General features: G+C 38.6%; 2 protein-coding genes across 35 annotated transcripts in view; one reads left to right on the top strand and one right to left on the bottom strand.

The window, feature by feature from the left end:
- The window catches only part of PPP6R3 (protein phosphatase 6 regulatory subunit 3), a 55,609-nt gene extending 33,694 nt beyond the window's left edge, over positions 1-21,915 (top strand). For 8 of the 30 annotated variants that reach the window (XM_083427235.1, XM_083427231.1, XM_083427233.1 and 5 more), the window contains 15 exons: positions 43-192; positions 747-811; positions 1,549-1,664; positions 2,472-2,557; positions 4,386-4,472; positions 6,019-6,116; positions 8,998-9,052; positions 10,851-10,981; positions 11,657-11,775; positions 12,651-12,804; positions 13,936-14,039; positions 14,801-14,951; positions 17,879-17,896; positions 18,214-18,336; positions 20,445-21,915. In XM_083427235.1, coding sequence (XP_083283361.1) covers positions 43-192; positions 747-811; positions 1,549-1,664; positions 2,472-2,557; positions 4,386-4,472; positions 6,019-6,116; positions 8,998-9,052; positions 10,851-10,981; positions 11,657-11,775; positions 12,651-12,804; positions 13,936-14,039; positions 14,801-14,951; positions 17,879-17,896; positions 18,214-18,336; positions 20,445-20,496 — 1,509 coding nt within the window. In that variant the 3' untranslated portion in view covers positions 20,497-21,915. The remainder of the gene's footprint in view (positions 1-42; positions 193-746; positions 812-1,548; positions 1,665-2,471; positions 2,558-4,385; positions 4,473-6,018; positions 6,117-8,997; positions 9,053-10,850; positions 10,982-11,656; positions 11,776-12,650; positions 12,805-13,935; positions 14,040-14,800; positions 14,952-17,878; positions 17,897-18,213; positions 18,337-20,444) is intronic. The other 22 variants (XM_083427216.1, XM_083427211.1, XM_083427238.1 and 19 more) reach the window with 5 other exon arrangements.
- Positions 21,916-22,417: 502 nt separating this feature from the next.
- Positions 22,418-25,961, bottom strand: part of LOC310671366 (solute carrier family 9 member C1-like) — a 52,225-nt gene continuing 48,681 nt past the window's right edge. For 3 of the 5 annotated variants that reach the window (XM_083427152.1, XM_083427155.1, XM_083427154.1), the window contains one exon: positions 25,225-25,591. In XM_083427152.1, coding sequence (XP_083283278.1) covers positions 25,289-25,591 — 303 coding nt within the window. In that variant the 3' untranslated portion in view covers positions 25,225-25,288. Of the gene's footprint in view, positions 23,466-25,004; positions 25,067-25,224; positions 25,592-25,961 lie in introns of those variants that run through there. The other 2 variants (XM_083427153.1, XM_083427156.1) reach the window with 1 other exon arrangement.

The following is a 25,961-nucleotide window of genomic DNA, read 5'->3' as shown; positions in this document are numbered from 1 at the left end:
TAACAGGGCTACGTTTGACTCCAGTTTCTTTTTTCCCTACAGGACATGTTTTTTAAATACACATGGAATAACTTTTTACATACTCAAGTAGAAATTTGTATTGCATTGATTCTCGCAAGTCCATTTGAAAGCACAGAAAATGGTACAATTTCAGATCAGGATTCCACTGGAGACAACCTTTTGCTGAAACATGTAAGCTGTTTTTATTATTTGTAGTACTCTAGGTATAATTGGGCTAGGCTCCCCACATAGAAACACTCAGTCAACTAGGTAAGATGAATAAAAGCAAGGTGACCAAGAGGATGAGAAAGTTGCCATAGTTAAATTACAGTTGTAAGGCTCTTACGCTTACCACTGTCCTGCTACCTTGCTCTAACAAAAACAGTTTTTGGTTTTAGCAGAAGTGTTGTACTCCAGAGCAATGGCAGCTGCAGTGCAAGAAATAAAGTTGCTGATCTGAGTATAGATCAGCTACCAGTTCCTTTTGCTAGATTAAATAGGTCATGTTTTGCCAAGAAAATCACGCCTTTTTTTTTTAAGATGGCAACTGTGCAGCTATTAACTTGTGACAGAATATTTTGAAGTAGAGCTGCAGAGTAATAATCATTTCAGTCTTGTACTCTTTTTCAAATTTAGAATATGGTGAACTGGAAGGATCGGTTGGGGGAAATATACATGGTATATTTGAAGATATGTAGCAAAAATATAAATTGCAAAAAAAAACTAAGGAAGCTTTTGTTTTATAGCTTTTCCTTAAGTGCCATTTAATAGAACGAATACTTGAAGCATGGGAAATGAATGAGAAGAAACAGTGAGTAATCAAAATCCACTCCCTGCATTTGTAGTTATGCATGCTGTATACTATTTGGGAAGCAACATAGCACTTGATTTAATTCAAGACAAATTTAAACAAAATATTAACTGTACTTGATTGATGTTCACAAAGCATACTACTTTGGCCTAGAGGGAATATGTTCAAATCACTGGCTTCTTGAGCGGAGAAGGTTAGGCAAGTTCTCTCTATTTCTATCCCTGCAGTGTTCACTGCTGCTGTTTGTGGGTATGCACTTTGCACAAGCAATATATGGGTCTGCTTTTGCAAATTTAACTTCAGTATATTTTTATGATAAGAGCAAATTTATATTTGAGTTAAGTCTGAAGAGTCATAAATAGTTTTAATGGAGATCGCTGTATGCACAGCATAGGCATAGATGTGAATTTAAATAAATCTTGATGAATTCATGGCTATATTATAGAGTTGTGTATTCTGTAAAAGTAATCAACCCCCCGCCCCAACTAACATTTGTCCCATATGATACTCTGCACAACTCTTGAAATCAAATTGAGGAGCAGAGTTTGAAATATTTTAACTGCCTAACAATTGATTGGCCTTTTTGTGAAGGACTGACCAAGTCACATTCTCTTCTCTTTGCCAAACAACCATCTCGATTACTTATATACTCTTCCAAACCTATAGAGAGAACAGTCTGTAACTAACAGATTAAGCAACTGCCTATTTAAATAATGAAATGTTTTGACCGCTTGCAGGGCTGAAGGAGGAAGACGATATGGCTATATGGGTCACTTAACAAGAATAGCTAACTGTATTGTGCACAGTACGGATAAAGGGCCAAATTGTACATTAGTGCAGCAGCTTATTAAAGGTAAGTGATGTACTTTTAAAGAAACAAATACTTGATCTTATTGCTGATTTCTAAATGTGGACAATGTATATCCCTATCTCCCCTTCTCACATGCCAAGCCTTTACCTTCGGGTTTGCTCTGAGAGTTTATCCGTCAGCCCATTGGTTCCTGCCTCTCCTACAACATCTTAAAAGTTAATCACTGCAGAATTGATTGTCAGTGCATGTTATCTATATCTAAGCAAAGCTAAAATTCTACAGATTGATTCTGCCCGTTAGATATTTTTGCACTCTACCCCTGCTAGTTTTGTCTGTAATTTCTGTTATAGGGGCTGTTTATATACAAAAATGAAAATTTGCCCTTTGGGGTAGATCAGTTTTATGCCAAGGCAATTTTAACTGATTTGAGACACATCTTAAATCATGTTTCGCACTTTGAAGTGGACAAAGAATGATTCAGACAGTAGAAGTTTCTTTAGAAAAGGCTGCATTCCTTATCAGGGCAACATACCAATTACAGGGAGAGATAAAAGCCAGCAGAGGGTTGGTTCAGAACCAGAAATGGGTAAGTGAATCTTAACTCCGGGAAGAATCTGAGATTCTACTTTTAAGTCTCACATGTCTTCCTTCTGCATACAGCAAGGAACAAGGCAGAATTTCTAGCATGTGGGTTCTACCTTACATTGGGGGATGAGTGTATATGTTTTTGTAATGCTTTTGGTATTTTAAAATAATAAAATAGAGTGAAAATTAATGTGCCTTATATTACAACATTCAGCAGCTTTATTATTAATTAATTTATTATTATCTTTCTGCTTGACTTTCTAGAGCTTCCAGATGAAATCAGGGAGCGATGGGAGACTTTCTGCACAAGTTCTTTAGGAGAAACAAACAAAAGAAACACAGTGGATCTAGTAGGTTTCATAAGATGAAGTTTCTGGGGGATTTTCTATGGGAATTTTGGCCCTTATTTGTCAGGAATGCAGGACAACACCTTTCTAACTCATAGAATCATAGAACTACAGAGTTGGAAGGGACACCAAGGATCATCTAGTCCAACCCACTACAATGCAGGGATTTCAGCCAGATCATACATGACATATCCCCCCTCTTCCCCCAAAAAACCCTTTGCTTTAAAACCTCCAAGGAAGGCGAGGCACTCCACTTGTCACTTTTTCCGGGATGACGAGGAACCATTAATATGCACTCGTGTCCAAGAGAGATTGTTATCCTATCTGTTTTGAAAGTCTGTGCAGCTCTAATTTTCAAAGTATACTACCTTTGTATCGTCTTAGAGAATTCCTTTGCCAAAAATAGAGCCCTACTTTCGGATTTTGAACAGTACAGAGTTTCTTATAATACCCCTGTCATTCATTTAATACATACATACGCACATATATTTTTTGAACTATGTATAGACCACGTCTACTGGGAGTCAGTGTATCTCACACACATTTACGTCCATGTAATACTAAATCGTGACTTACGAATACAAGGATGAGCTGCAATGAATCTTGGTTTTGTGCTCTCTGGTGTGGTCATGAGGAGGTCAGAAGTTTTTCTGTTTTTAGATGAGCCACAGTTAAGTATTATGTTTGAACCGTAAACTGTGGTTTATTTTAACTGTAGGAAAATGAGCCATGTTCAAAAATTATGGCTTGAGGTTTGCCATTCTTATGAATGAATGAAAACAGAACTGTTTTCAGCACGGGTGACCTTCACAGATGCCCCCCACAGCATATCCCACACCACTGGGAGTAGCATTTCAGGGGGCTACGTGGGGAAGGAAGAAGGAACAGGATTTGCTTTCTTTTCCCCCAGCAAGTGTGTCCTGTGAGCAAAGTTCTACTTATAGGAACTCTGTATCCAACCCACAGTTTTTTGCAGTAGTGTTGATGAAGACAGAGCTGCATCTTGCTACAGCAGACTTTCATTAGATACCTGATGCAGAACTATATTTAATTTCTTAGGCTTGTTGGCTGCTTTGTTAATGAATGTGTAAATTGAAAATCAGTTTTATTGTGTCCTTGGTTTGAAGAGGGAAATACATATTAGTGCTGAATGATTTAAATTGATTTAGTTAACTGAAAGTAAATTGACTTAACAGTTCTTTCTAAGCAGCAGATATGAATAAGTAATGTGGAATCAGTATAGAATTCTCATGATACACTTCTGATGTGTGAAGCATTTAAAAAATACATGCATAGAAAACTTGTGATAAAATTCATCAGAATAGAATTTAAAACTGAGTTAAATGCATCAACATGATACATAGTGGTGTTGACTGCAGACTGTTTCACTGGAATTTGCCTTTCCATGATGAAAATCTCCAGTTAAGAATGTGTAAATTTAACAGATTTTGCAGCTGAAATTTGTTTAACTTGTATTTCTTTTTAACACTGTACATTAAAATCATTTTTTAATTAAAATTGACTTAGCTATGCAGTGTACTTTGATTACAATTTCTTAAGTCTGATTTTTTATTTTTTAGGGCAAAGCAGACACTGGCAAAATTTGGATTTAAAAGTGCAACACTTAATTGCTTTTATCCAGAGCCATACAACTACTACTGCCTTACCAGGCAGCTCTGGGCTTTTATTTCCCAAGCATTAGTGCCCCCCTGCCCCAGTATGTGATATAGTTGTTTTCTTATAAGGAATTAAAAAACTTACAGACTTTATTATGGGCGCATTGTTTTAAACCCTTTTTCTGATGCTGATTCTTTAATTGTTCTGTCTGTAGGTTACTACTTGTCATATACACTCATCCAGTGACGATGAAATTGATTTTAAAGAAACTGGTTTCTCGCAGGATTCCTCTTTACAGCAAGTGAGTCAAACTCTGGACTGTTTGCAATTGTTTGCATTGATGCCTTAATTGAAAAGAACTTGGGTGAGACGATTGCCTTGGGAATTTGCAACTTTTAAAACTTAGATTTAGCATTTTTAAGATGAGGAAAAAGGCATATCCTGAAAGCTGTGGAATTTTGGGGGATGGGTATGTATGGTCACAACTTCCAGGATGTAAGTAATTTTGGTCTGTATCATTAATTTGATTAGAATTTCAGTTCTCTAACAACTCTTGTCAGTTGCAACTTTCTGAGGAGACATAAAGAGAGTTCAAAATATATGTTTTTAATACTGCAAACCATGTTTGGCTGATTGGAAAATCGTGTGAACTGACCTGTAAGAGTTAAGGCAGTTAATTCCTTTAGGTGTTCCAGTTGGCAAACTTAAAAGTGTAGTTACCTGCTTTCACAAATGTGTAGCACCCTCAAGCTGGAAATACTTGTGTTATTTCTCTTAACAGTCTTAGTGAACTGAATATATTCTGTAGTCTATTAACACCTGATTGTGAGTTAACGGTTCTTTTATGCTCATGACTGTGGGACTAAAAGAGAGTTATAATCTTATCTGGGAGGGGAAGCAGACCACATGTTCCCACAGTCTTGGGTACCTCTGATCCTGCAGAAATGGTTGTTGGCAGTTGTACCACCAAAGGCATATATGACTAGTGCTTTAGAGGCTATTTTTCCTAGCACAGTTCTCTTTCCGACAAAATCACCCAGTTTCTGGCTGTGTACTCAAAGAAGGCACTTGAAAATCTGCTTTACTGTCTGTGAAAATGTAGCCTTAGTTTAACTGCAATTCTAGAATTAGCCTCTTTCTCCCCCTGTCTCCTGATAGGCACTTTGGGGATTTCTCCATCCATGGGCATAAAAGCTGTCTTCATCTGTGCCATGGTAGTTCATCAAATCTGAGTCTAGCTTATTCTAACGAGTTAGTGACGACAGCTTGAAAAGTTACTCTGGATCATGCTTATTTAAAAGAGCTCCAAACTGTTGCAATAGCTTTTCTTTTTTCTGTGGCCTATGCAGAAAATTAAGATGCTATCTTAAATATTTGTTGAATGCCTTGTTTGGTGGCATCATGAGGCACCTAATTCATTTACCAGAACCATGTTAGTGGATGCAACCTTCTTAGTAAGGAAATTGCTTTGTAGATACTGCCTCCAAAATATATGTAACTTTTGCTGGATCCAAAAAAGACTTCCCTGTATCTTCCTCAAATAATTTGATGGAGGTGTCACACTGTTTCTCTTCAAGCTACTTCTGTAAGACTATCCAAACTCTTGTTGCCTTTTTACCTATAGTTTTTAAAAGAGTAACTTCATTATTACTTTATGAAAAAGTAACCGAATCATTACAGAAGAGCAACTTTTACCAAGCACTTGCCCTAAGGCCAACAAGTTTCAACATTCGATAGTTCATAGATATATAATTTAGGAGAAAGTGTTTCTGGAGCAAAATGGGCAAGTAGTATTTAGACTATTATTAGAATCATTATATCACTGTCATTGGTCCTGGGGTTGCCAGGCCTTTTCTGATTATCAGATGCAACAAATGACGTCCAATTTTATTGACCAGTTTGGCTTCAACGATGAGAAGTTTGCTGACCAAGATGATATCGGCAAGTGAGTATTTTAAAATTTAATGTCTGCCTTTTTGTTTTCCATTTGTTTGTGTTGCAATGGTTAGTGGCTGTCTCTCTAGTTATAATCTGTGTATAGTCAGCTTGTTCATTTTCCAGTTACACATTTTGTGCACTCATAAGAGGAATTTTCCCTTTAAATTATGCCTCACGTCTAACGCCTCTATCCCTAGCATTTATGAAGCAAACTCTTCTTATGACTGTCACTAAAATAATAGACCAGAATGCTCACAATGTTGATTTCTCTCTCTGAAGCCTCTTTATCCCAATCCAGAGTACTGTGTTCTGAATGCACTGTGTACCAGGTTTCTGATTAAGTTTTCTTTTCATAGAAGATTGACAAAACCAACACAACTTCTGTGGGGTTCTGTATGGTGCTAATCCATATGGTGTAATTTTTGCATAAGTGAAGGTTGTGAACATAGACCTGATTAATTTAGCTTATCCTTTGAGTTCAATAATATTACTAGATTTGATTGGCACTGTCAGTTCATTATATTTTAAATGTGTGCCTTTGGAGGTTTGGAACAGGTAAGAACTTACCCAGTTTTAAAATGTGAGTTAATTTATGTACTGTAGCTGGATCTCTTCCCTGTGACTGGCTGCAAGCATATGCACCAATTGTTTTGTTTTCATATCTGTTTATGGAAACAGTGAAACCCCCCCCCCCCCATTACTTCCCAAATAGTAAAGGAAAATGGTTAGTTCCCTGTTTGGTGTGGGAGTGTCCGCTGTGTGTTCTATCAGTCCCATTTGCCAAAGGCAGAGATGAGTGGAAAAGAAAAATTGTACCAGAGCATCCACCATGTTGGATCACTGGGGAAACCGAACTCAAAAGAAAGAAGGACAATTTGTCTAAAGGGGGACAAGAAAACTCAGTGCAATGTTGCTCATCTGAAACGGGTGCATTGCTTTCAGTCAGCCACCAGATGGCAGAGCAGCATAATTCAAGCCAGTGAGAATCATTTTTAACATCTGGTGATGCAATCTGTACAAGCCAGGGCTCCATAGATCAGGTAAAGGCTGCTCAAAGGCCTACTTTAGATCCTACTAAATGCATCTTCCTTTTTCAATAAGAATTTGTTGATAAGTTTAGAATCCCTATTTTCTGATTGATTCTCATAGAATGTTCCTAATAATAACATTAATAATCCAAGCATCAGAATTCATAGCAGATGCCACCCTGGGCTCAGTATATCGCTCTACAAAGACCAGAGTAACTAATGGTGGTGATCAGACCCTCTCTGTGGCTAAAGTAGTGGAGCATGTACAGTAATTCTTTCATCTTACGCACATTTGAGTTGCATGTTTTCAGTTATATGCAGTTGGCTGAAATTGCACAAGTCAATTCCCAAGCAAGGCAGAGAGCTTAAAAGCTCTTTTCATGCCAGGTCTTCTTTGCGAAAGGTGCGTTCAAGCTCTCCACCTTGCTTGCTCAGCATGCCAGTTCTGGAAGGCCATGGGATGTTCTCTCGAGATTTCACATGAACATCGCTGGCCTTCTAGAGCCAGTGCATCGAATGGGCCTTGCCCAGCAAGCAAATCAGAGAGCTAGCTTAAAAGCTCTTTTTGTGCTGGGTAACCCAAGCAGACTTTGAATGAAAATAACTTTTATGCTCTTGACCTTGCTGGCTGGGGGAAGCCCACTTGGTGCACCAGCTTTGGGAGTATGTGGGTGCTCTTTATCTCTCCTTCCACCCGCTAGCTTCAGGGCAGCTTCAAGAGTTTAACTATATGCAGTTTTCATGTATACATGTAAACCTTGGTACTGAACCCCTATGAAATAGGAGGGATTGCTGGTACATTCTCTCCAGTAGTAACCATTTGTCATAGGAAACTGCCTTTAACCAAGTCAGTCAATTGGTCTGTCTAGTTCAGTGTTGTTTGGACTTATAATGGCCGTACGTTGGTATGGTAGATCAGTCTACACAGCCATTAGCATGAGAAGCCAAACACCTGTCCTCTCCACTTTTCATCTGGTACCTCTGCTGCTCTATCCACCAAGGTTCCTATCCCCCAACATCTGTTGAGCAGTCATGTGGTCTTTAACAAGCAGTAGACAGCCACCTATCTCACCCAACCCATCCAGCATCATACAGGGCTCTTCCACAACCCACAGTGGATGTCTCTCATGCCAAGCAAGAGAATGGAACATTGATTACTTACTGTGAAGCTTTATTCTTGTTTGGTATGTGAAGCAATCCACTTCCTCACCTGTACATACTCTGTCATGCATGCACACAACTGAACTAGATTACTACTCTTCTGAATTATATGGGGTCAGGGTTACAAAATGATTTTCCTACAAGTTATCCATGGAATGCAACTGAGGAGAAGACAGTGGGGGGGGGGGCATAAAGAAAAAAATATGGTCACATGTCTTTGCCTAGAGTAAATGGGAGAGATGCAGTCCACAGTGAATGCCTTTGCATGCCAAACATACAGTAAGTTATCGCTGTGCTGCTTAATTAAGTATCTGGAACTGACAAATTAAAGTGCTTTAATACTTCGTTTAAAGAAGGTGGGCACCCTTAAATCTATTCATCATTTAATCTGTTCCTTGATTAGAATATTTGATTTGACGGCAGTTTTAGCATGGTTATCTATAAGTTTAGGTAACTAATAGTGAGGATTGTTTTCCACAATACTATTTTTGTTTGTTTCTTCAGCTCTGTGAGCCTGTGACAGGGGTCTTGGCTCCTTTTTTGGATGTAACGAGTCAAAATCCTCACAAGTTTAGTAGTAGAAAAGAATGTATCAGTTTCATGAGATTATAAAATGATGTGAACTGAAATAATTCAGGGGTCTGTGTGGAATGCCATTTATTCTCTGTTTTAGTGTATAAATTTGTACTTTGTTCACAGTGTTTCTTTTGATCGCGTATCAGACATCAATTTTACCCTCAATACAAATGAAAGTGTAAGTATATTCTTGCAGCTATTGTAAAATTCAAGATGGATGCTGTTTGTTCACATGCTCTCTATGTGTGAGTGGAGAGGCCCTGCCCTTTTTGGTGGCATTGTTTGTAAAGAGGAACATTTTAAGAGGGGTATTTTTGTGGCTTTCTGTCTTAACACTGCAGTGATTCAAGCATCTTTATCAGGAAACATATTGATGGGTAGGGGTCCATAATTTTGGTCACCATGATGAGTGTTCTGCCACCCAATCTTGGAGCTGAAGGAGACAGTTGGGCCTGGCCCTGCTCTTGTGTTGCACTTTCAACATGCTCAGAGGAAGCCCAGCATAACTATAGAGATGTTCTGCGCCCCCTCCCCAACTGCAAGATGAGGTAGAAACCTGGAGCTGCTTTTGATATGGTGCATCTAAGCTTCTTGCAGCACCTTGGAAGCAGAGTCACAGTGCAGTTCTAGGAATTAGTCCCCCACCATCTGCTCCCAAGCTTCACATTTGGTGCTGGCAAGAGCATGGGGTTGTCTCTGACCTCAGTATGCATATCAAAGGCGTCAAGTTGGGGAAAGAACCTTGTACTTGGGGGGGGGGGGGAGGCAGAATCCTAGCAACCACATGTTCATTGACTAGTCAGTTCATTGGTCAGCCAGAATTTATCAGCCCTGTTGATAAGCTTTCAAGAAGAATGGAGTTGTGTCCCTCAGCCTCACAAGAGACTAGAAATGGTTTTAACAGGTGCAGATTTAGGGGCATGTTGGTGAAGCAGCATCCAAAGTACATCAGCTGTTAACTGATGGAATGCATTGCCAGAGTGGGGCGGATTAACTCACGGAAAGTCCTTGGTATTCTCAGGATGGCTCTGTGTAGGTTTCTTTGATTCTGTAAAACTATTGGAGACCTAATCTTGGGACGAAATTGGTCTTGACCCTTTTTAGTTTTATTAATTAACATTAAGAGCACTTCTTTCTGGTATGTGGTCATTTCCCATTTGTTCTATTGTTTTCAGATACAGTGAATGCCCAGCCAGAGTAATAAAGGTAGCTAATGTGCTATGGCAGAGACAGTGAACTGGCAGCCCACAGGCTGGGTCTTTTTTGTGGCTCTGCTATGAACTCTCCTAGTCAGATCAGGAGTGTTAGCTGTTTCAAGTTGAGGCTTCCCTTGTGTTCCAGAGGAAAACTTGCCCCATCTCTTAATTGCAGTGAGGACTAGGGAAAATACATGTGCTGTTTCTCCCTTGCAAGTACTCGTCCCAGGAAATGAGATCAACCCAGAGTCCTCTGGGAGGGATCTTGCATTCCCAGAGGATGAGGGCACCTGTTGAAGTGAAAGCAATATGCAAGTCTTCCACGCTGCTTTCACTCAGCTTGGCACCAATCCTTGATACCAATGCATTTTGGGGGGGGGGGCACTCATTCAGTGAGACAATGGTTGCCCCTTTCTTTGGAAGGAGAGGTCATAGGAAGTCTCCAGTGCGGCATAATCAACCAGTTTAAAGTGATCAACTACCTATGAGCTGGTGATATTATGTTCTGGGAATTTCAATGCTAAATTTAAGGAACAACAGCAGAGTAGTCTGACGCTATCTGAATTTTGCTTTAAACATGGAACAAAATACTTTCTACCGGAAGCCTATCTGTTCTTTCCAGTTTGGGGTATGAATATTAATTGTATTGGGTAACACTACAGAGTTGTTGCTTTTGTTTTTTTAAACATAATATAATGACTAGCCACCTAAATGTGATATTCAGTGTTCATGAGTGGTGAATTTAGTCTTTGTAATTTATTTGCTTTTTATGATTATTAGGGCAATATTGCTTTGTTTGAGGCGTGTTGTAAGGAGAGAATACAGCAGTTTGATGATGGTGGTTCCGATGAGGAAGATATCTGGGAAGAGAAGCATATTGCTTTTGCACCAGAATCTCAGAGAAGATCCAGGTAACTTTAAAATGGCAGAGAATATGTTTTGCCTCTAATTAAATCTAATCCAAAAACTAACAGATTTACCTATTTCAGCACTGATAAGCTTGTGCCAGGTGCTTTTAGGAAGAGTAATGCAAAGATGAATATATTACATTCCAGCAGTAATCTGGATGATATTCTTATCCCTATGCTACTATTGTCTTCAACTGGTTAAGTCAGGCTTGCGTCCTGATCCAAAGTGGGTCATAACAGGAGCACTACCACCATGAAAGTATATGGTAAAAAATTAGGAAATAGGGCCTTGAATTCATGTTTGGGTTAAAAGTGGGTTCTGAGTCTGAGAAGGTCGAAGATACCTGAATTAGGTGATGCAAGTGACCTAATTCACATGTCACAGTAAACCATAATTAATGTTTTGCCGGAATGCAAAGATTGATCCAGCTTCATTTCTCCCTTCGAGCCAGCAAGAGCCATGATCCCTGGCTTAGTGTTACATCCCAACTAGAGATTGTTTTGTTTGGTGGGAATTTTGCCATTAACAGTGGGAAAGTTTAGATTCTGTGGTTGCCTTTTGTGTCATCAAGGCAAAAAATGGCAAAAAACAAACAAACCAACCCAAACCCCTCTTGGGTGGTAGAAATAATATTTCTGTTTGTGTCTGTTCTTTTTGGTTTTTTTTGTTTTTAAAAGCTCAGGCAGTACAGACAGTGAGGAGAGTACAGATTCTGAAGAAGAGGATGGAACAAAGCAGGACTTGTTTGAGTCAAGCACCAATACAGAAGACAAGATGGAAGTAGATTTGAATGAAGGTAGGTAGTTTTTATGCCACTGCTTCTTGCTCACTTTAAGATACTGGAAGTATCTTAAAGCATAATTCTATTAAGGAAGGGCACTTCCAGACTGCCATTATTTTCAAGTGAGATTCCTTCGCATACCAGTAAACTCTGCTTGTGCAATTAAAGTTTATTGGAGCCTGCTTCCCCAAAACATCAAACTTTTTGAAGTAAGTAAAGTGATGGGGTAATGCAATGGAAAGTGTGGAAATAACACATTATTTGATGCAATGTCATCTTAACCTTCTCCCCAACAAACAAATCAGAGTGAATGCTCATTAAACAGCCAACATTGTCTAATTTCCCTGCAAGACAAATCAGGATGAATGATCAAAAATCAGGTTGTCCAGAAACACTCAAAAGTGAAACAGAACTTCCCTTCTTTGTTCTGGGGTAAATTGACCATAATAAGCAATAGTATATCAAACACATGGTGGCAATTAAAATGCCAGTGTTGAGCACAGATGTGTGACTAAAGCTTTGGGGTTGAAACAAGGCAAGTCTGAATCAAAGCCTCAAATATTTGTTGAACCAGTTAAACCTTAGAATCGTTCTTCCTTGAGCTAAAGAAAACATTCAGACAAACCTTTGGAATAGGAAACATATTTTGGAGGACTGAGGGTTACTAGGATTGGAGAAATCTAAAATCCAGAGGGTTTTGGAATGGAATATTCTAATATTGTACTTTTGAAATCATATATGTTCCTTTATGAGGTGTGCATTGTTTTAAGTTGCCCAAGGAATTCCCAAATCTGTTTTAATCTAATATTTTAAGTCCTAGTCCTATGGCAGTTTTTTGCTTTCTTAGTTTTTTGCTTTTTAAAAAATGATAAATGTATCAATCTTTCCAGCACCTAACTGGTCAGCTAACTTTGATGTTCCTATGGAAACAACACATGGTACGAATCTGGATTCTGTTGGGTCTGACGTTTGGAGCACAGAAGAGCCGATGCCAGCAAAAGAAACTGGCTGGGCCTCCTTTTCAGAGTTCACATCTTCACTAAGGTAGGAAAGTACTGTGTTGCTTCAGGCCTTGTGAATCAAATGGAATTTAGTTTTGAGTGAAAGCGCTGATACTCTTTTCATGAGCTAAGCTGAAAATTGAGGGAGTTCTGAGTCTGTGAGTGTAGGGATTTGGTTTTAAGCAGACCTTGAATTGAAAAGATTAATTCCCAGAGAGCCTTTTTAAAGCTGCAGTTTAATTTTATTACGGGAAGTCAAAATGTTTATATGTACAGTGGTAGATGAAAAACTCGCAAGATGAAAGAGTTTTTCGTTTTCTGAGTTGCTTCACAAGACAGATTTCCCTATGGGCTTGCTTCGCAAGATGAAACATCTTGCGCCTTTTTTTTAAAACCGGCAATGCATTCCTATGGGAAACCGTCAATACACAGCGGTGCTTCACAAGACGAAAAAACTCGCAGAACGAAAAAACTCGCAGAACAAATTAATTTCGTCTTGCGAGGCACCACTGTATCTCTGAATTGATAAGAGAGCTATAGGGAGAACTATGGGGTGGGCAGGGGGAGACATAAGTGCAGGAATATTGTCTCCTCACTTGGTTCTATTTGTTCTGTTCTGGCATTTGAGAATTGCTATAGAGTACTCAAGTCAGCAGCCCCAAAGCAAATATATGGGGAGTGAAAACATTTTCTTTTGTCAACTGCTCACCAAAAAGACACAAATTACTTTATTTTTGGTCGCAGCACCACCTGCAGTATCTTCTCCTCTGTAACATGGTGCTTTTTCAGCTCTCCAGCTATTTCTATGTTTCTGTGATTGCAATATGTAGAAGTCAAATAATTTAGGTTCTCTGCTCACTTTGCAGTCTTTTCCCTTCATATCCTAATTACAACAGGGAGAGTTGAAATTATAAATGATTCTTTAGCTTTCAAATAGACATAAACTCCCATAAACTCATATACATTGATATGTGTTCCATTTCCTTTTATTCCCTTTTGATTGCACATGAATGTTTTCTAGAACTCTCAAATCGTCAGCACAAAATGTTGAGGCATCTACTCACATGATGCAGAATGGGCAGACTGCTTAACCAATCTAAAATATAGTTCCAACATACTTACTTTGATAAACACTAAAAATGGAATTCATCAAAGCTTTCGTTTTCTTTCAAAGTCCAAAAGATTCCTTAAGAAGCAATTCACCCGTAGAGATGGAAACCAGCACAGAGCCCATGGATCCTCTGAGTGCAAATGTAGCACTTGCAACGCAACCAGAAGGTAAAAGCACTTAAATAATGCAGACACACATATGGCTGTATATGCATTTGATACTCCATTGTTTATCATTACTTGCACAAATCACAGTGAGCCTCTGGTTCATGTGTTTGCTCCTCCTGTGTGGCTGGCCGCTGGAAGAATTTTGGGAGTTTTAGTTGTAATTACCTGCTGTTTGCCATATGTCTAGTTTAAACAAGCCAGGTTTGAAACAGACCAGGGTTAGTGTTAATCAGTTTATAATGCTAGCCAACAGGACAAATGGCAAATAACTGAAAGTAAAAATATATATATTTTTTTACATCCTCATCCCAGCTACATGTGTGGAGGGAAAGGGCTCTGTGGCTTATGCACATCAGAATAAACTATGGTTTTTCATGATGTACAAACACATCAATTGTGTAAATAGGATAAGCATGTCTTGCTTTCTAAAATAATGGAAATTGAAACTATGCCACTGAATTTCTTCCAAATTACATCACTGATGGATATGTAAGAGGTATTAAAACCCTCTGATGTGGCTTCAAATGTGATTAGCTAGCTATTGTAAGTGATCCAAATTGCCAAATAGACTAGAAAATGGAGGTGGGGTTGTTAATATAGAAAATTAAACACTCTATTATCTACCGTTTATTATCTAAACGATCGTGTTTCTATTTTGTGATAATGTACAACTGTAAAAATGGCAAAAAATACATTGTTCCAGAATAAAAATCAGTATTAGCTCCTGAAGCCTTTTCAGCTGTTCAAATTTGCATTTACAGCTGCAGGAAGCATTGCAATGGAGGCTGGTTCTGATGGAGAAGATGATGTAGAAAATGCAGACAAGGTGACTGAAACAGTAATGAATGGCAGTATGAAGGAGACCCTTAGCCTTACTGTAGATGCTAAAACTGAAACTGCTGTCTTCAAAAGGTAAGAGCTTGATTCAGAGCATGGGTTTTGATCATTTTAATTTTGTTTAATGTTGGCCTGGCATGCCATCTTTCATTTTAAAAGCATTTAAAAACAAATCCATGGCAAAACAGAGAACTTCCTACAACAAAATTAAAGATTTTAAGTGTGATTTGATTGTAGCCACCAGGTGTAATGTTTAGCATATACCTTTGTTTTGTGGATTTCAGTGACCAGATTTTTTTGGGGGGAGGTTTTTTTTAAAGAAATTTTAATCTGCTGACATATGAGCTGCTGGATCCTGCATCTTCTGTCTCTTAAATTTGTCTGTTGCCTTTTTATTTCTTATTTCCCCCCTAATGTTCTAATTATGTTGTAAGACACACCAGGCATTTTAAAAGAAAGACAGGGCATACATTTACTAAATAAAATATTTGGTCTCCTTAACTGAAAGCAGTTGGCATAGTATGCAGCTTATCACTAGCAAAGCCTGGTCACAGAATCCAGTTCCATATCTGAATTATTTGTTGCTTTAGAAAAAGGATACCACCACCATTTTAAAGTTGTGTGCAAATGTTATGCATCTTAGTGGAACATAAGAGAGTGACGAGGATGACCCTAAAACACTTCCCAAAAATGGTTGTTCTTAAAATGGAAACCCCATCGCACACGGTTGACTAGTCTCTCAAGTTATCCTTGCTAGTTTGTCTTCTGGCCAGAACAGTTTTGTGCTCTAGCATATTCTCTTCTATCAAAATAAGCTGCTCATATTGGCAATTGCACTTTTAGTAGGTTTTCACTGGCAAAATCCTTTCATCCTGTTACACAGCCACTTTATTTTCCTTTATTGTTGGAGAAGGATGTCCAGATGCTAGAGCTTTCTCAGTGTTGGTGTCCAATCTGGTATGATTTCCCTTCTGAGGAACATGTGGCACTGATATTTGGTGCTGATTAAAGATGCACCTTTTTGCCCAAGCTTTTTGTGGGGGCTTATTTACTGTTTCTTGCTCATTGTTTATATGAAGAGTTGGCTGAACCTGATGGCAGTGTGTGTGTGTGTTCATATAAATGTGTGTCAGATATAGGATGGGTTTATAAATGGCGAGATAGGTAAATAATTAACTACAATTTGTTCTTGAGGCAGGGCTTTTGAAAATGAAGCAAGCATTGTTCCTTTTGTGGAAGTGACCCCCTCCTAGTTGCTACTGTCCAGTCTTCTCTAAGACACAACACCTTTTTTTGGTGTTGCTCTCCATTTCAAATTTGATTCAGTTTTCTGACAGGAATTTTAGCATCATGACAACATTTTCAAACATTTACTTGGCTAAGTTCAAGCGCAGTGCAGGATTACCAAATAGGCAGAGTAGGCACTGGCTTAAGGGCCCCATGCTTTTTAGGGGCCCCATGACAATGGATCAAAATAATATTGATTTGATCTTGAAAGAAAGTTACAATCTGGCACCGTTCAAGTGAATACGATTTCATTTTGAAGCAATACGGTTGCTTAGGCTTCAGAGAGGAATTTGACCTCCAGCACATCACACCTTGGGAGGCGCACTTGCATCGCTTCTCAGTCATTTTTGTGGCTTCCCCCACCCCTGCAGCTTGGCGGCTATGGCGTGGCCTTCACTTTCTTATGCAGGTGAGATAAGTGCTCAGAAAAAAGGAAAGTGTCTCCTGCTGTCCTGAAGAACAGAAATTGACACCAAGATGACAAGCTGTTCTATATGACCTCTGCATTTTCATCAAGTTAGCCACTAGTGGCACAAAGATCTCTTTGATGATTGGGTCACTGCCAGTTCAGACCCCGTAAATATATGTGAATTATGATTTTCTTTCCCATTGTGGATCACTTTATCGCCTATTCATCCACTTTAGATTGATACTTTTGAAGCTGCATCCAGGCCCCACAAATAACTCACAGATGCATTTTAAATAAAAGGACACATTCTACTCATGTAAAAACACACTGATTCCTGGACTGTCCGCAGGCCGCATTTAGAATGCGATTGGGCCGTATCCGGGCCCCCGGGCCTTACTTTGCCTACCCGTGTAGTTTTACACTGTTTCTTTTAAAATTCAAAGATTTGACTCTGTCAGGTTCACCATGTCTCAAACTGAGCTTTCTCCATATGAAAGGGACAAAGTTTGCTTAATTTCCATAAGCCTTCCCTGAAGGTTAAGTTGTAGGAGCCGATGCCAGTCTGGATCCCCTTCATCCAACAATGATAAGGAACATTCATGGTCAGTTGAATGTTCTTATATTCATGTTTGCGTTAATCATGGATGCCTTCTTGTTTTGCCATAAATACATCTGAAGTTATAGCTGAATGTACTGTTGTGCAAATTAATGATTTGCTTAGCTAAGCTATTTATTTTTATTTTGTCAGCATCATCCCACTTTGCTGTTGTTCTGTGTTTTGCTCTTTTCTTTATTTAAGGGCTGCTTCATTATAGTATTTTGTACTAAAGTACAAATACCTGAAGATACATGGGTATATATTAAGTTATAAAGAGTGCACATGTGAGAATTACGCTTCTCCCCCCCCCCCCCCAAAAAAAAAAAGTGAGTGGGGACTGGGAAAGGATATCCACTTAGATATTTTATACTTTTTTTTCAAAAGTTGTACTCTATTCTTTTCTTTTGGAAGCTGAGAACAATTTATTCTATACTGCTTATGTATCTGCTCACAAACAGTTTCTAATCTAGGTTGAGGCCTAGTACAAACAAGTGGGTAGGGGAAGAAATATTGAGTCCAGATTGTACCACTTCAGACTGCAAGTTTGGGCTCACACTTTAGAAGACTTACGTAATGAACCATGACTTTTTTGGCTGCTGCATAAATAGGGCTTAATCCAAGGGCTATTTTTTCTAGGAGTTTCTTAATGGTCTTTTTTTACATTCCTTTTCTGTTCTTTCCCCCCCTCCCCCTCACTTTTGGCTTCAGAGTGTTGAAATCCTATCGGTATGTAAAGGATAATGAATGTTTTTTTTTTTCCCCATTTTGGGCACCATGTACATTCTTTATTCCTCTTTTTACTACTCTGTAATCTTACATCCTGCATTTTTTCCAGTCCAGTTCCCTTTTAAGTGAACATAAACTGATGCCAGTGATGAATGTGACCAGAATCCACAACCTTGTGCTTGTTTTCCATATTTCAATCATATTTCTAAAAATCTACTTGCATGTGACCTCTGGACCCTTTCTACCTAAGCCTCCCACTAATGCATGATGATATCAAATGTTGAAGGCACAAATAAAACTGTAACCTGTTTCTTTAGTGAGGAAGGAAAATTGTCTACCTCGCAAGATGCTTCTTGTAAATACGTGGTGGAGGAGAACACAGACGCTGCAGAAGAAAATCCTGTCACTCCGCAGCCTGCTAGCAGCAGTCTAGAACAGAGGTAGCTCTTTATTGCCATATTCCTTTCACTGTGTGGTTTCTTTTACCATTGGAATGAAGGATTTATTTAAGGATATGTATTCTGCCTTGCCAAAAGACCAAAGGCAGCTTATTTGGTATCACACAAGCATTTTTAAAAATTAGTACTGTATCTAAAATTTTAAACCTAAAAGCAGCATAAGGCAATAATAATAAAGCATTATTACAGTGTTTTAAACAGTAAAAATTCAGACCATCCATTTCAGCCAAAGGCAAATTGAAATAAAAATATATTTAAAAGCGGAGAAGGAAGAATATGTGGACCACAGTCCCAAGAACCTTATAGCTTTTATTTAACAATGGAAGAAAAACCTTTATGGATGAAAAACTGTTGTGTTGGGTGGAAGTAGTCATGCACTTGTACTCTACCTTTCAGAAGTCCATGATTTATATGACAGATACAAAGAAGCAGAAACTGATACAGTGGTACCTCTAGATGTGAACGGGATCTGTTCTGGAGCCCTGTTCGCATCTAGAAACAAACATAACCCGTGTCCATGTGTCTCATGTGCGTGACGTCATTTTGAGTGTCTGCGCATGCGCAAGCGGCGAAACCCGGAAGTAACGCACTCCGTTACTTCCGGGTTGCCGCGGAGCGCAACTCGAACGCGCTCATCTCAAAGCACATTCAACCCAAGGTATGACTGTAATGTAGCTTTGAAAGATGCTGATTAAACATCAGGTTAACATTCACTGATTCGTAGTCTCTTCTCCACTCCCGTTCTTTTTATGGAAATCAGTGCTTTGTCTGGTTGGCACAGGAAGACTGAGAGACAAAAAGTTATCCCCAAATTTCTTTTTTAATGGGAAAAACTCTTCTCCTCGGTGTCAACATTTCTGGGAATTTTATATCTCTGTTCGTACCTGGAGGTTTGCAAACAGCCCTCTGCCACTGCCTTCCTGGGGCCCTGTAACTAACATTGAGGGATGGGAAGGAGACAGGTGCTGGTGCTACTCTCCAGACTCTGTTGAGATTTCTTCCTCCTGTCAGGGATGGGAGATGCCTCCTCAAGAATTGGATGCTCCCCCCCCCCCAAGGTGTGTTAATGGGCTTTGAAAAGGGAACTGGCCACTCTCAAAGGATGAAGGTGAGCATGGCCCCAGGTCACAGCAGGCAAATGCCCCTGCTTGCCTTTCTCCTGCTTGCAAACATTTAAGCAGAAGCACTGTTTTGTGAGCACCCGTACTCAAATATTTGTAAGGCCCACATCAATGTAACTGAGGTGCCTCGGCCATCTCCTTTTGTCTTGTAACATGACCATCTGAGCCTATAAACAGGCCTAAAGGCTGATTCTTTTGATGTCTCTGTGATTGCTCCCCACTTTGAGCTGTATCCCTTGCTAGTGCTTCTCAGAGTAGACCCACTGAACTTAATGAACCTAAGGTAGGTCTATTAACTTGAGTGGCTCCAAATAGGGCTAAAGTTAAATACAACCCTTGTCTCATGTAAAGCTTCCTTACGAGCACTGCTGCCAAAATATTTTCATTTCATAGTTTAGAGCAGAGCTTTCCCAACTTTTCATGTTGGTGGCAGTTTTTAGACATGCATCGTTTTGTGGCCGGAGGTTAAACTAACCCCTTTTCAGCCCCAGGAGCAGTGCAGGAAGCGTTTGCACGACATACCTACACACTGCAACTAAAGTATTGTGACACACAGTTTGGAAAGCTCTCGTTTAGAGTATCTGATGTGATCACCTTCCTTAAATTCCTACACCGGCCCTCAAATAGCTCAAATTTAGTGCTTTCAAAAGTGGTTCCTCCCATTTTTCTGTTCTCATATTCCACAGTATTTCTGGAATCAAGTAATTCAGGATTGTGGTGCTAGAAAAGCAAAGTGTTACCCAGTGCTTTTTTTTCTAGGGGGGGAAAAAGTGCCAGTACTCACTGCCCAGAAATGGCCATAGGAGGGATAGGCAAGTGTGCAAAAAGAGCTGCTCTGCACATGCTCAGGGAAAGAGGCAGCAGGGCTCCAAGCACCACAACTTTTATCTGTTTCCTCATTTTGCATTTTTAAAGTAATATAAAGTTGCCCTGTGTTAATACTTGGTTCCACATTTTTTAACTTCTTAGGACTGATCAACAAGCTCTTCTAGCAGAAGCATCCGTTAATGGCCCTGTATGATATGTGATATTGACTGCTGTTGGCTGAAGAATATGAACTGATATGCAAGGATTTATGTCTCTTGAGGATTTCATCTAGAGTAATTTTGGAGCCAGTCAATGCTGCACTAATTTCGCAAGGGATCAGGACCAGCAACATTTATATTCTAGATTTTAAGACATTGTACAGAAATTCATAAGTGTAAAAATTGCACATTGAGAAATACCAAGAAATTTTTGCGTATGTTTATAATTGTATTGTTCTAAATGATGGGTGGCCTGTGAAATAAGATCTTGCCACCCTAGTAACAAAAGTAGTGATACTATAGTTAAAATGGCTGTAAGAATAGTTTTATAAAAAAGTGAATACACAAATCTAATGTATTTGAGGCATAACTATTTGACAATTAGTGACCAAAGTATTTAGCAGTTTTCATAATATTTCACCCTAAAAATATCTGAAGTCCATGTTTCTTTCAGTTTGGCAAAGAATTGTTCATCTGCAATGCCCTTTAAATGTTTTGGTTTTAGATTTTGAAAAATGATTTTAAAAGAATTTTGGTGTTCAACATTTTACAGCAGATTTTCAATTGGTAATCGTTTTCTGTATTGTTTAAACCAGATCAAAATGTAAGTCTATGGGTAGAGATTTTAAGTATTTATTGCTACAATTTAGTTGACAAATTGATGTTACTGTAAAGCCATACGTTCTGTTAAGTCTTTGTTTGCTTGAAACAATACCTTACAGGTGAAACACTAGAATATTTTTGAAGTGCACATGGCTTGTTGTGTATTTTAAGTGATTCACCTTTTTTAACCCATTCACCAAGATGTACTTTAATTCAGAGCATTATAAAATTAAACATTTTTGGAACAATCTTCATATTTAAAACACTGTAATCCTTTTGACAAATCAACTAAATATAATGAAATGCCCATGCTGCTCATGTAATTACAGTTCATGTGTTTTAAAGGTATATCTTTTAAATATCAAAATTGGGCACTTGAGCATGTTAATTGTTATACTTTCACTGTTTTGATCTGTGTGAAGTTTTTCATTTGTAAGTTTTAAACCAGTTTTTTTTTCATAACTGGCTTGTGTATATATATATAGTGATTATGGAAACTAATTGTAATTTATAATTTTCTATGTCATAAAATTCCAACCGCCTTCTCAAACAAGCAATATAATGTATATTGCCACATTGTCTGGTGAAAGGGTTAAAGTACTTCACCTCTTGCACTTTTAGATGCAAATCCATTTTTATTTCTTTTCATAGAAAGTTAGTCATTTATTTTTACATCATTTGTTTTCCTGACCAGTATTTAAAAGCCAAAAGGATACTCTAAACAATGGCCAATGACTTATTTTAGAAAGTGTCCCAAGCTATGTGCCTAATACTACATTGCATACAGAAATAAAGACAAATGTATACTGGTACTTCATTTTATTCTTCCCTTATTTTTAGCTTTTCAAAATGCAGTGTTCATGTAAAGTGTTCCCACCTGCATTTCAAATAAACATTTTGCTATATTGGAGGGATCTTCTACATCAAGTAGCAAAACAGGAAGCATGTTGCTGCTTACAAAAGTGGATGCTGTCAGTTCCAGCTCACTGGTAGTTCCCATGTTCCATTTACAGTAGAAAGAGAGTTTAAATCCAATGCTTTCATGCTCATAGCATCTTTGCTTTCTTCAAAGAAACTGGAATTCATTTGGTTAGTTATGAGTATTGGCACCTTGTATGCCACAATGGATTTAATCATCAAAGGTGTGGTGTATTCCCACTCTTCTAAATTGTTCTCCAACTTGTAAATGTTTGCAAAGTGAAAATGTTTACTAGTTGCAGCTGCATCCCCAGGTAATTACACCAAAGTTTTCAGGTGATAAACTTTGCCAAGTGAGGAGCAGGATTAAGTATCTCCAAATTTTAATTCCCCCTCCCCACTGAGTAGTAAGTGAACAGGCCCCTTTTTGCTGTATAAAACACAAACGAAAACTTTCCATTTCAGTATGTTCCTTTCAAAGTGTTGGAGTAAGCTAGAATTGAATTCAGCTCATACTTTTCAGGATGCAAGTCTGAGGTAACAATCCTAAACTCAGTGGAATTTACTTTCAAATAAAGATTTATAGGATCAACGAAGTCCACTTAACGGATTACTTGGGATCTTTTTAGTGCATGTGTGCACAACAGGGAGATAACGTGCGCTGATGGTTTATCCTTGCTTCAGAGTTGATTAAAAGTATCTGTTTTTTAAATTAAATTACAGGATGCATCTTGTTAAAAAAAAATTCTTCTGTTAATTCATAACTACCGAATCCTGATGTACCTAAAAGGAGCACACCTTCCCCCCTCCCATGGAGTGAGCATGGCTTCCTTTTGCTTTCACTCCACATGATACGTAGTGGCACAAAATACCTCCCTCTCTCAGAGAGTTTGTTTACCTTCTGAAAACACTTTCAAGTGATGTATATTAACTCCTTTTAAAAGCAATCTGCTCCAAGGATATTTGTGGTGGTTGTAGACAATGTGACTTTATAACTGTTCACGAGGCCAGCACCAGTCAGACCTGTGCATGTATGAAAAGGTAAATAATTCTGAAAACAATATCAATGGGCATTGTTATTGCTGCGTTTGTCTGAATTCTATTGAGGCATAAATTAGTTTAAAATTTATTACACAAATTACAACAGCTGAAATAAGATCAGATAAACTAATAACAGTTTGAACAGTCTAGATTAGTGTGCATACATGGACAGTGCTGTTTTGCCAGCACTTACGTCTAAGCCAAATTCTGTATAACTTTAAATCTTTCACAGAACAAAGGCTAACTAATAAAAAAAACCTGGCTCCATCAGCAAGCTGATATTTAACACTTAAGCTTGTTTCTCTACAAAACCTCATATCCTTGCTCTCTGGTGCTGTAACATGACATGTGTTTCTCATTATTTTTTCACTTGGGGGTTTTTTGAGCTTAAATATGTATACTCCTGTAAAAGAGAAAATTACATGGTCAAATGTCTCAGCTACATTTTCCATACAGTATAATAAACATCTAATTTAATAAATGAATTATTACAATTACTAGATTACTAGACACTTGTTTATTTTCACACTAGTCACCTGGTAGTGAAGTGAGATCCATCAGATTTAAGTAGGTGTGACTTTTTTTATATATACCCAAATGAAAGATTTGAAACTGATCAATTATCACATTGTTGATAAACCAGGACCTTTTGAATCAGTCTCTCTTGTTTCCCCCCCTACATATCTAAAACTCAAGGATGGAACATACTGCAGCTACTTATGCAGTCTTATCAGGAAAGCAGATGGTGGAATCATAGACTTGTAGAGTTGAAAGGGACCAAAGGACCATCTAGTCCAGGGGTAGTCAACCTGGTCCCTACCGCCCACTAGTGGGCATTTCAGGATTCCAGGTGGGCAGTAGGGGGTTCTATGGCACATGTTACTGCAGCACTGGTGGGTTGTAAGGAAATTTTACCATCAAGAAAGATGCATTAGTGGGCAGTAGGTATAAAAAGGCTGACTACCTCTGACCTAGTCCAACCTATTCAGTTGATGGCAGTCTCATTTTATGGAAGGCCTCCTATTAACAGCCCAAAAAAGAGAACCGTGCTACACTACCAGACTTTAGATACTTTGGTCACTAAGAACCCAAAGAATATTTTGCATTATTCCACTTTATGAAATTTTTATGCCTGCATTTATACTGTGGAGTAAGTCACACTGAGTTCAGTGGGTCTTACTCCTAGGTACAGGAGTATAGAAGGGGTGGGAAACTTGTGGCTGCCTAGATGATGTTGGACTCCCAACGCCTATTAGACCCAGGCAGCACAGCTAATGCTCAGGGATAACAAGAGTTGCACTCCAGTGACACTGAGGGCACAGATTCATCATATAGCATTGCAGGCTCAATTATTTAAGTTTACACATCCTGCATTATAGAAACCTAGTATTTCAATTTTGCTAGTTGCCATTGCAAATAAGCAATTGTCTTAGTAATTTAACATGCTGGCTTGAATTCCCTTTGCATAAGCAAGCACTGCAGTAGTTTCCAGTTTGAATAATGCCTGCCTCCTAAATGTGGTATTTCATGTATTTATTATCTCAAATGAATTGTGTGTTAAATGTTGACATTGCGTCCAGAAAGTACCCTGCTCTGAATTAAACATTTCAACTTGCCTCTATCCCACTGTTCTTCTAACTAAAGGAATGACCCAACATTAGCTTTGCAATGTACTCCCTGGTGTGGCTCTGCTGGTGCACAAATGTATCTTGCTGCTGCCTTGCCCCTCCCTTTCTTTTCCACCAAACTGCTCTTGCATGAGACTGTTGTATTAAAAATAATATCACATGCCCCTACAGGTATAGAAGACAAGAAAGAAAAAGGGGAAGAACAGAAACAGGAGCCTTTCATGCAAGCAACTCCAAATCCTTGTTTGGTTTGGAGCAACACCGAAGGTGTAAGAATCAAATTTGGTTTACATTTAATATACACTTATACTTACCAAATCAGAGTTTATTGTACTCGGACTGGAAAGATTCATTCCAAAAACATGTCCCAAGGCAGCTGTAAAGTTTAAAGGGCTTTAAAACTTGCATGAATTTTGGGGAATTAGAAAAAACCCTATACAATATTAAAATACAGAACTTTTTCAAATTTATCTTGTTTACATTCGCCCGTTATTTTGTAAATTTTCACAGGAAATTAAATCCCTGTAAGAAGACTTTAACTATCCTGTTTATTGTGGCTGAATCCAGTGTGTCCCATCTAGGAATGGACAGGCTTCTTTCATTCATGAAAGGAACTGAGATCCAACAGAGGAGGCACGCTAGAGGAGGGGAGGCAATTCTGGCCCATTCCTCCTCCTATCTCCCATGCAACTCCTATGATGAGTACTGCCAATTTTAGGTCCTCCCTCCCTGCTCCATTCTCCTCTTCCAGCATGGCTGAGAGTTTGAGTTTCATACCAGGTCGCCGAGATGAATGATAGTGGCCCTCCGTGCTGCTTGAGGATGCTGCAGGGTTCTTTCGTGCTCCTTGCTCTGAACTTCGTACAACCAGCAGTTTTGTTGATGATGCAGTGCCTTGTACCTAGAATATTGCCATGGTCATTGTTATTTTTGAAATTGATTAATCTGAGCTTAATACAAAGATGGAATAACACCTCATTCAGGCAGCAGCCTTCTTCATAGCTTCTACATAAAAGTTAAATTAAGCTGAGCACAATAATGGCTCAGTACAATTTTAAATTTAATTTTAATAATACTCAATAAGGAGAGCCACAACTCACTCACTCAACACATAAAATTATCAAGAGGCATGTTTGGGCTTAATATTTCCAAATACTCTCTTACTACATTTTCTCAAGACACAGTAGCATGATATCCCAACCTTGTACCCCAGACTCTCATGAATGATTTTATGATTTTTCCCCAATTAGGATTTTTGTCTAAAGCCTTTT

The sequence above is a fragment of the Podarcis tiliguerta genome, assembly GCF_965153285.1.
Source record: "Podarcis tiliguerta genome assembly, chromosome: 1".
Lineage (NCBI taxonomy): Eukaryota > Metazoa > Chordata > Lepidosauria > Squamata > Lacertidae > Podarcis > Podarcis tiliguerta.
Note: the sequence above shows the minus strand (reverse complement) of the source record. Positions and strands in the feature narration are given on the sequence as shown.